Source organism: Nicotiana tabacum, chromosome 23, assembly GCF_000715075.1.
Source record: "Nicotiana tabacum cultivar K326 chromosome 23, ASM71507v2, whole genome shotgun sequence".
NCBI lineage: Eukaryota > Viridiplantae > Streptophyta > Magnoliopsida > Solanales > Solanaceae > Nicotiana > Nicotiana tabacum.
Window position 1 is genome coordinate 85,811,482 of NC_134102.1, and position 11,732 is coordinate 85,823,213.

An 11,732-nucleotide genomic window follows, 5' to 3' on the forward strand; every position below is an offset into this window, starting at 1 on the left:
TATTTTCACTGTTGATTGTAAATTTGTGATCCTTCTGTTGTTGGTCTTACATTGACGTTCTTTCCATTGTTAGCTTTAAGTTATATCCTGCACAAGTTTTCATGTCTGGTAGGTGTCTTGACTGGACCTCGTCACTACTCTACCGAGGTTAAGCTTGATACTTACTGGGTACCGTTGTGCTGTACTCATGCTACGCTTTTGCATATTTTTGTGCAGATCCAGGTACTTATGATCGAGTTGGTTTGAGACTTATGTCTGTGTGGCTGGAGACTTCAAGGTATACCTACTTGACGTTCGCAGGCTCCGAAGTCACCTTCTGTTGTATTTTATTTTCATTGTTTCCTATTATTCCGAGACATTGATGTATTGTTATTTCTAGTGACTCTTATAAAAGCTTATGGCTTGTACTACCGGTTTTAGGATTTTATGATCGACGTTGGCTCAGCTATGTAGTATCAGTTGTTATCTAACGTATTGCAGTTAAATAGTTAAATTTTGGTATTAATTAGCATATGTTAGGCTTATCTAGTCTTAGAGACTAGGTTTCATCACGTCATCCTAAGGTGGGGAAACTGGGGTAGTGACAAGTTGGTATCAGAGCTCTAGGTTCATAGGTGCTAAGAGTCATAAGCAGATTTAGTAGAGTCTTGCGGATCGGTACAGAGACGTCTGTACTTATCTTTGAGAGGCTACGTAACTATTCGGAAATTTCACTTCTTTCATTCCTTATCATGCGGCATTGGTTCAGCTTGAAGTATAATCTTATATTCCTTTACATCCACTCATGTACGATATTGCGCACTCGGTATTAGCTATGCGACGACGGTTCATGATGCTGTGGATGGGCTACGAGGGAGCCAGCGATGCTCAAACATTGTCTCAACGTGTCATCCAGACTGAGGATGCGGATGCATTGAGAGACCAACCAGTTGTTCACGTGGGGGTGCATCGGGTTCTGGCATCTAGTTGATAAGTACGAACTTGGGAAGATTTAATTGGTTGCCTAATCATCGCGATCGTGGTAGGGTCATGAGGTGGATGATGATTTGAGGATAGTGGGTGGTATTAGAGACTATGTGGTTCGTATGGGATTTCTACTCAGTGAAAGGTACATATTATCATTCAAGGCACTGGAAGAAGCGAGTTTGATTGTCACGAGGATGAGTATGCGCTTAGTAGATGATTTGAGGTATCTCATGATTGGTGTTGTACAAGCTATGAGGGTTAGTATAGTGGATCATCGGATGTTGTGTCATATGGCTTCGCGCCAAGTGGGGGAGCCCATTATCGACGATCAAATTGCAGGGTTATGTATTATATCAGTTCTGGACTGCGATGTATATGTGGTATTGAAGGGTTCCCCAAAATCTGTATATAATTAAGATCTGAGATTTGTATGGGATAATACTGGGACCTGCGGTATTTATGCGTCATTAATAATTCTACACTTCAGTATCAGAGAGGTTAGAGAAATAGCTTCAAACTCACAGAAGGTCTCTTTGGAGTGGGTATCTCGGTTGCAGCATTATAGGGTGCTTCAGAGGAAATACAGTGGTTTATGAGCTTCTAGGCTACGTGGTTCATGCTAGGATCTCTACATAGAACCTTGGTTTTGGGATCGTTGTATACCGACAAGGCTTTTTAGAGAAGTGTCACTGTATTCTCTGCACCATGGGTATTGTGGAGGTGAGCAGAGTTACTTTTACTACATTTCAGTTGTCGGGGGAAGCATATCAGTGGTGGCAGGTTTATGAGGAGGGCAGACCAACCAATGCAACACCACCCTCTTGGACTCATTTTTAGAGATGTTTTTAAGGGAGTTTGTTCCCTAGACCCTCCAGGATGCGTGGCGCATAGAGTTAGAGCAGTTGCGCCAGGGCACCATGATGGTGTTAGGGTAAGCCATCAGGTTCAGTGAGTTATCCCGTCATACACCAACTTTGCTTCATACAGTCAGAGAGCGAGTCCGCAGATTTATCGAGGGGCTCCATTACGGCCTTAGATTCAACATAGCTTGGGAGTTGGAAACTGATACTCCATTTCAGCAGATTGTGGAGATTGCCAGGAGATTAGAGCGTATTTGGGGTGAGGATAGGGAGAACAAGGAGGCCACGAGGTCTCGAGGTTCTAGAGGATTCGTTGGATTCTACTCTTCAGCTATGGCCCATTATAGTGGAAGCTCGGGCAGTCGGCCAGTACAGTCCGCACTTTAGACTACTCGTGATGCTCTAGTTAGTCAAGTTACTCATGTGGGGCAGTCATCATTTAGTGCACCAGTGGCACGGGATTCCTACAACGGTTATTCCAATTATCCGGCACAGACTCAGTAAGAGCAGCCATGCCCGCAAAGGGATTGTTATGAGTGTGGTGATACTAGGCACATCATGGGAGATTATCCCAGACTCGGGAGAGGTGGATTTCATCAGAGCACTCAGGCTACGGGCTCCATTCCGGATGCTACTCCACCTGCACAGCCAGTTAGGGGTGAAGGATAGGCGGGTAGAGGGCGCCCTAGAGGGGGAGGCCCAGCCCGTTGGATGTGCTTTCCACGGTAGGCTGAGGCCGTTGCACCAGATGGTGTCATTACAGGTATGGTTTCGATTGTTATAGAGCTTTATTCTACTTTGATTCGGTTTTGCTAATCGGGGTAAGCCCTCTTATCTTGCTTCATATATGGGTGAGTTCGTGATTTTGTACTCTGCTTATGTATTTACCACTGTTGGGGGATTCTATAGTGATAGCCCGTATCTATCGTATTGTTTAGTTCACTATTGAGAGCTATGAGACTAGAAATGACTTTCTGTTACTCATTACAGTAGGTTTTGATGTGATTTCTGGATGGTTTGGTTACAATTTGTGATTTAGATGCTCTACCAACATAGAGAGTTCGTTACGTGTTGTGATTTTGGTTTCGCGGAGTTGAATTAGTGGAAGGTTTCTGTTGGAATGATGTGTATTCTACTTGTGATTCAGAGCTGAGGATGGGATCCTCGCGTTTTCATGTGGTTTGATATGTTGGGACCGGGCTACGTGTCGCGGTGGAGTTGTATTAAGATGAGATCATTGTGATTAGTTCATATGTTTTGATTCTTCCTTGCGGGATTGATTCGTAGTATGGTACTGATAGGGAGTTGTGCCTGTCAGGCTTGTTTGATAGTTCTCTCATGTGTTTCTCTTGGCATATTCAGTTATATTCGCGTTGTGCTTATTGGATTCTAGATTGCGAGGTGTGTTAGATGTGACTTGTTGATTAGAGTGAATGGTTTCAAGATCTTCATGTTTCTTGCATCGTTGTAAGTGTTGTGAAGGTTTGGAATAGGGTTCTAGCTGAAATGAGGTTGATTGCCGGTGCTGGATTTGATTATGGGCAGTTATGGTGGTAAGAGATGTTGTTATGGGCATATGTGTGATGTGTAACTTCATGTGGTTGTACCTTGTGTGTGTAGGCATGATTTGTTGCATCTGGTTGAGTTGATACATTGTGTTTATGCGGGGATCGGGTCTTTGGGAAGATTCAGATGGCAAAAAATTTGGTTCTAAGGCTTATTAGTATGGGTGGAAGGAATAATTTTTTAGTTGAGATGGTATTGTCAGGCCTACATGGATTGGGGTGACGTGGAATCACCCCCGGGTGTATGTATGGTGTGTTCATGCAGTGATTTGATGACTTCGGAATGGTTCCTAGCACGTTCGAAGACGAATGTTTGTTTAAGAAGGGAAGAATGTAACGACTCGATCGGTCGTTTTGAGAATTAGCATCACGTGCAGTGGCTTAAGGTCTCGAGCAACTTCGTATCATGTATTATGACTTGTGTGTGTGGCCGAGTTTAATTTTCGGATGATTCGGGATTGATTTGGAAGGATGATTCTTGCTTTAGGAGCTTAAGCGGTACGAGTTAACCAAAGTTTGACTTTTATGTAGATGACTCTAGAATGGTGTTTTGATGATTTCAATAGCTCAGTATGGTGATTTGGGACTTAGACGTGTGTCCGGATTTGGATTTGGAAATCCATAGGTTGACTTGATGCATTTTGGCAAAAATTGAAAAGTTGAAGGTTTGGAAGGTTGAGAGGTTTGACCGTGAGTTAACTTTGTTAATTTCGGGTTCAGATTTCGATTTCGGGAGTTGGTATATCTCCGTTGTATAATTTGAAACTTTCATGCAAAATTTGACGTCATTCCAGGTTGATTTGATATGATTCGGCGCGAGTTGTAGAAGTTGAAGGTTCATAAGTTCATTTAGTTCGATTTGAGGTGCGATTCGTAGTTTTGATGTTGTTTGATGTGATTTGAGGCCTCGAGCAGGTCCGCGTTATGTTATGGAACTGGTTGGTATGATTGGACGGGATCCCGGGTGGCCTCGAGTAGGTTTCGGATGGGCGACAGGTCATTTCCTTCTATTTTTGGACTGCTAATTGTTGTTATCTAGTGTTCTTCATCGCGATCGCGATGAAGCAATCACGTTCGGATTGCTGGCATTTTCTTCTTCGCGGTCGCGAAGAGGCGACCGCGTTCGTGATGATTTAGGAATTTTGTCTTCGCGTTCACGTCAGGGGATATGCGATCACATGTAAGGAACGGAAAGGGCATCAGGTGTCTTATTTTCCTCATTCGCGAGGTTACTAATGCGTTCACGAAGGTTTATGAAGATTGTATGCCGCGTTCGCGGCTGTTCACTCGCGTTTGCGTAGGGATATTTTGGTAACATATAATTTGTGCTTCGCGATCGCAAAGTATCTTCCGCGATCGCGATGTATATTTCACTGGGTAGAATATAAAGTACTTTATTTCGAGGGATTTTGATATTTTATCACTTTTTGAGTTAAAGAGCTTGGATTTGAGCGATTTTGGATGGGATTTTCACGTGTTGGTTTGGAGTAAGTGTTCTTTATCCGGATTTGATTATATTTCGTGATTCCATCTTAGTTTTTAACATTAAATTATTGATTTAAATGGGAGAAAACGAGAATTTTTGTATAAACTTTCAAAAATATAAAATGAGGATTTGAAGGCCGATTTGATGTCGGAACTTGATAATTTTGGTATGGTTAGACTCGTATCGGAATGAGTGTTCGAATTTTGTGAGTTTTGTCGAGTTTCGATGTGCGGGCCCAGGAGTGATCGAAAATTTATTATTCAGAATTGTTTTCTATGGTTTTTATTTATGATATAAAGTTATTTTGGCTAGATTTGAGCCGTCGGGATGTTGTTTCACGCGAGAAGGTTATTTTAGAGTATCAGTTTAGTTTCTTTGAGGTAAGTATCTTGTCTAACTTTGTATGGGGGAAACTACCCCTTAGGATTCGGGTTGATTGTGCCATTTGTATTATGTGAAAGCCGTATATGTAAGGTGACGAATGGGTACACGGGCTATATGTGGTATTTGACCGGTTTTGGTTATCTATACTCTTTCCATGTCTTTAATTGAATCGTCATGACATGTTATATCTCTCATGGTTAATCTACTCTTACATGCTCTATTTGACGTTGTTAGCACTTGTTCTACCTCTTACTTGTTATTTTGCCCTTATATGTTTTAGTTGAAGTTATTGCCTTCCTTAATGTAGTGTTACCTCTTAATTGTTGAGTCCCTTCCATAACTCCGTACTTATTTGCTATTTGCCTTAACTGTTTTACTTGCACATCTTAGTTGTCACGTGCTTTACTTGTCCTGTTATTTTTCTTGTAATATTTGTTGCATTTCTTTAATTATTACGTGGTTCTTTTATTGCCGTGTACTCGTACCCTTTGATTGTAGAGATTCTTGTAAATTGAGTTATTGAATTCTTATTGTTATTGTTAATTGAAATTGTTTGTGGATCGGGTTGCATGCCGCAACGGTTGGAATAAGGGAGAATTATGATTTTGATAAATGATGATACGGTAGGATCAAGTTACACACCCCAACGGACGGAATAAGATACTAAATTGTCTTTTATAATATACAAAAAAACATTCAAAAAGTATTATATACACTACTCCGAAATAAAATACACTTCCTCATTTATTTACGTGAATAAAAATCTAAACAAATTTCTTGAAAATGTATTTCCTCTTTTATTTATGTTAGGAATTTTACCACTATTTTACCTTTTTTGTTTACATTAAGAATTTAAGGAATGTTTCTTTTTTACTTTGAACAAAATATAATTTGTTCTTGATAATTTGTAGTTGCATTTTATGTATATATATATATACACACACACACACACACACACACACACACAGTCACTCAAAAATATAAAAAAATTGATTGTTACTTTTGGGAGCGGTTATACAATGCAGTTTTCTTATACCCCTTTACTTTGGTATATTGTTCAAATCTGCCCTCCGTTATACTATCGGACATATCTACCCTTACCATTAGGTAAACTTTTTAAAAATACCCTCCACCTAACCACCAAATTAAAAAAAAAATATTTTTTAAAAAAATCCATTAATAACCCGTTAAACCCCTTTTATTTACTGCACTTCTTCCTCGCATATTATTCATCTCCTTCGTAGTCACTTGTTGAACTCAAGAAGTGAAAGACATAAAAATACCGACAATCATATATTCATTTATATGTTGAGTCTCAATTCTCTTAATATCCTTATTGTATGTTTATTATATTCTACCTTTTTCAATTTCTTTTTTTTCTTCTAGCTTCTCTCTTTTTTTCCACCATGTCGAACTGTACCGAGTATTCATCATGATTTTCTTTACACCATGACTTGAATATTTATAACATCTTATTAGGTTAACAGTTCTGAAGTCTTAGGGCATCTACCAAAGTATTTCTTCCTCCAGCAACGAGCATTTGTTGATGAGTATTCACGCACCATGATTTTCTTATTTAGCTTTAAGCATTTGGGCAACAAGTAATTATTGTCAAATCCCGCCTTTAGAACCAAAGTTGGATTCCAAACTATGAGATGAGATACTCATAATTCTTAGTAATAACTGAACTTATAATGAACAAAAATTAGAAAATAATTAGAGGAGATTCAATTTAATATCAATCTACAGTCTAAGAAATTCATCAAGAATGAAAGAAAGTACACCAACAAGTTGGAAAGCAACTTAACAACCTAAGTACACTAACTTCATATATTAACCAAATGCAAGTATTATTAAAGTATATATCAGTTGTTACCAACATACAAACCAACTGTCAAGTGTGCATAACATTAGACAAAGGGATGCCATATTATAACCACACACAAAAAAAAACGAACATTATAACATGATATCCTAATGTCACCATGAACAACTAATAATCATAATATAAGTTCTTACTAAACCTACTTCCACCATCACTCTCTCTAAATAAATAAAATATATTAAGACACTTCAAAAATTTAGGTTACGTATTTTTAAGTGACGAGTTTAACGGGTTATGGGTTAATGAATTTTTTTAAAATGATTATTTTATTAATCTAGTGGCTTTTCGTTGGGTGAAGGGTATTTTTAAAAAGTTTGACTAACGGTAAGGATAGATATGACCCGATAGTATAAGGGAGGATAGATATGAACAATATACTAAAGTAAAAGGGTATATTTTGCCATTTTCCCTTGAAAATATAATAGTGTCTCGTAGCTACTTAACTTTTGTACTCGTCTGATGAGCATTAGCGAAAATAACCTTTTTAAGTTTAATGAAATAAAATTGAATTAAACTAACCTACAACCTAAAAATAGCTAACCTTTCATACTTAACGCACCTTTCTTCCACAAACGAACAAAGGAATGGTTCTAGAAAGGGGGAAGATTAGACCATAGAGGCATATGTCAAGCAATTGAAGTTTATTGCCGATTCTTTTGCAGCACTTGGCAGTCCTACATTAGATTCAACTTCTTAGTGTTCTTTTTCCTTCTCAATTCTTGCCTCTCAAAAGTCAGAGTCCATTACTTATATTGTCACTGAACTATATAAAATTATGGAGTAAAGTTATTTAATTTCTTTTATTTGTAACAAGATAGACACTCAACTATCTCTATTGCATTATGATGATCATTCAACCAGATTTATTAATTTTTTCGATAGAAACTGCTGACTTGGAGTCCACATATATTTTTGGACCACATAAAATAATTAACACCCAAACAAAGTATAGAAATCTACCCATATACCCAATTTGTCCCGTCCCGATCCGACCAGTTTATAAGAAAGAGCATTGTAAGACTTTTGGGTGAATTTTTATCTTTATAAATGGGTCGGATCGGGTTGAATTGGGGGTAGGAGTGAGTTTATATGCTTTATTCAAGTGTTAATTATTTTATATGGTCCAAAAGTCTATGTGGACTGCCAAGTCAGTATTTTCCACTGAAAAAAATCAATAAATCCGATTAGAGTGCAATAAGGAAAGTTAAGTGACCTTCATGTTACAAATGAAAGAAAAATGACTTTACTCTAAAATTTTAGATAGTTTAGTGACCATGTGGGTAATAACGGTAAAAGTTTATAAGCTTTCAAGTGATTCACAATGAAAGGATCTCTGATATTGATTCATTTAGATGATCAATTGCCAATTGTCAATTCCCTGGGTCCAAATAACTTAATTATTAATGGGCTTCTCTTTCCTTTTAATTTAATTTTCCTTAAATAAATGAATTTTCCTAAGACATGCTTCCTGTATATTGTGAAGACAAGACATACTGGGAGGAAAGCCCTTTACTTATTGGTCAACAAAGTAGGCATTGTTAGTCACCTCCGTACCAATATTAAGATCTTGTATAATTACAGAAAACGTCTTGCTTCTGCCACCTATTTTTACTAGCCTTAAAAATTGAATTTGTTAGGAAAAGAGTTGAACTATTTCAATGCATAATCAAGATTTTCATGAAATGGTCGGTCACCGCTCATTTGACTTAATAACTCCTCACACTTGACTTTCTTAGCTAATTACGGATTTCCTAATCGCGACTCAAAAAAAGAATTAAAGTTGAAAAATCACAGTCCCTGCACGGGTACGTCGTAATTAACCTAGAGACAGACATCTGTTAATTAAACCACAAAGTCAACAGCTTGAATCTACTAGTCTCTTAATTACTGTTGATTTTCTAGAAAGAAATCGAACATGCTATGTCTAAAACCATAGCGGAGAAAAAGGAGGTGAAAATATGAACAATGCTTTAGTGGCATGTTTTAAGCCGTTAAGTCTTTGTCAAAAGATAAACATGATTAGGGACTTATGTTAATGACCCTTCTGATGTACTAAGGAGGTGTCACATCTTTTAACGATTTGTTTATATACATATATATAATACAAATACAAATATCCTCTTCAATTACCTAAAAAAAAAAACATTAATAGGGGGAGAGCAAAGCGATGGGATGTTTTACGTATGGTAATTCTTTAGAGTGACATGTAAGAGGTATCCTCAGATCTAGTTGATGAACTAATTAACCTTTTGTATGCACCAAGAACAACTATAGCACATATCTAGAATAGTTTAAACAACATAAGACAAAGTCTAATTAATCCATGTTGTTGACTGCATTGATGTTCCATATTAATAGCAGAAAAGATTAAAATATTACATATAAGATGTAGGGGTACGAGATTTTTCCGGAAAAATCATGCGGGCTTATGCCAAAGCCGGAACAATATCACATTGTGTTAAAAGTATCTTTGAACTGACTTAGCCTAACGGATCAGATGAATTAATTAAGAAAAGAAATTTCAACCTCTATTATATTATAGGAGTAAAGGATTAATTATAGTTACATGTAAACCTAATTACGTAAATATTGTTTACAACATCAATGCATGTATAGAACTTAGACTACTTCTATAAATACCCTTTCTAGTCATGACCGGATACCATCACAAACCAGCTTTTAGCCATAGTTGCCAACTTCTCTCAGCTTCAAGAATTGAACCCCTAATAAATATGGAATACTCAACTCATGTAGCTGCAACTACTTTGATTAACTCCTTTCAAACGAAAGAAAACACCATTTTCAGCCACCAAATTTCTGCGAGAATCCGGCTTGCTACTGAACTAGACGTGCCACATCTTCACAAACTCGTTACCCAAATGGCAGAATACCATGGCCTATCAGAAATCTTCACTACAACAGAAACATCACTTTACAACAATTTATTCAAATCCAATGATCCTCCTTTTCATTCTCTCACTGCCCTTGTCCTTGAAATTTCTCCCAACCCTTTTCCTCCCATAACCAAATCCAATAACCTCATCAGTTTCACCCCTATAATCAAGAATAATTACAATCTTGATCAAATGGATGTTTTGGACCCTGAACTTGAGACTTTTAGGTCCAAATTTAAAGGGGATGGTGAGAATAATGGCAATGTTTATGTAGCAGGTCACGTGCTTGTTTTTCCTAGCTACAATGGTTTTTTTGAGAAACCTGGTTTATATTTAGACCAAATGTTTGTAAGGAAGTGTTATAGGGGGATGAGGTTAGGAAAATTGTTATTTTCTGCTGTTGCATCTCAGGCTGCGAAAATGGGAATGGGGATGGTTGATTGGCTTGTGGCTGATTGGAATGAAGAAACTATTAATTTCTATGAGAAAATGGGTGCTCATTATATTCCTGAATATAGACTTTGTAAATTGTATGGGGATCAGCTTCAATCATTCTCCAAGAAAACCGATTGATTACGTACTTTTTTTCTTTTGGATTTGTAAGTTCATAATTTCTAGTGGAAGGAGTATGAAAGTTTGCTGGCTTTTGAAGTTAAATGTTACTTGTCTGAGTTTGTTGTCTCTCTCTCTCTCTCTCTCTCTCTCTCTCTCTCTCTCTCTCTCTCTCTCTCTCTCTCTATATATATATATATATATATATATATATATATATATATATATATATATATATATATATATATATATATATATACTAAGTAAGATTTGCATTCCTCCCTGCTGATTTGGTGCTAAAAATTAGGGCTTATATATCTTTACAAAATTATCAATTCACATACTTTGCTGCTTTACTGGTACATCACTAATGCTAATAAAAGACATTCAATACAATTGTACTGTGAATGAAAATAGCGTTGAATATTTATTTTTTAGTATTTTCATGATTTAAATAAAATGTATAACTTATTTTTCTTTTAGTGGTTAGTCATGTGAATAATAGTACTTATTAGTCATAATTTTAAATTATGTTTGTTTTTATTATGGTTTATTAATAATATTTATTTTATGCGATTTTATTATTTTTATTGTTGAATATTTTAGTACAATACCATAACTCATCTCATAATTATGTTATTTTATTAAAAAATACCTTATATAGTTCTGTCTTATTAGGACTAAAGAAATATTTGGTGCACAAATTTTACGACCAAGACTTTATGGAAAAAAAAAAGTAACCTGAAAAATTCATATACCAAGTTGTCAAGCATTTCAGGTGTAAACACCAGGCATAACGACCGCATGAGCCATGTCTCTTTCACATGAGAGTTGCCATTTATGAATAAACTTTGTGTCCATATGTCTGTCGAAAACGAATGTGATGCTAAACTCATTGAGCATCGCGCTAATCCCTGACTTACGAAGGATTTCCTTCATATAACAAGCATTTCACAGACATCTTTTAGCATCTTTGTCACGTTCCAAAATACCTCTAGACGTGACTGACACCCAACTAATATTACCCGCCGGGCGAACCAACTTATACCATATACTTAGCATTTATTCAAAACTCAACCAAAATAAATGTAAGTTCCAATATTTCGATAATTAAATACGAATAATTAATGATTCAAATTG

At 36.8% G+C, this 11,732-nt stretch overlaps 1 protein-coding gene across 1 annotated transcript; it reads left to right on the forward strand.

Moving 5' to 3' along the window:
- The first annotated feature begins 9,878 nt into the window (after positions 1-9,878).
- Positions 9,879-10,613, forward strand: LOC107768165 (L-ornithine N5-acetyltransferase NATA1-like). The gene has a single exon (XM_016587266.2). It carries the CDS (start codon positions 9,879-9,881, stop codon positions 10,611-10,613), a length of 735 nt encoding a protein of 244 aa, XP_016442752.1.
- Positions 10,614-11,732: the final 1,119 nt, after the last annotated feature.

Bases quoted from the DNA above. Each gene is read 5' to 3' on its own strand.
- LOC107768165 (XM_016587266.2), top strand. From the start codon at position 9,879: ATGGAATACTCAACTCATGTAGCTGCAACTACTTTGATTAACTCCTTT.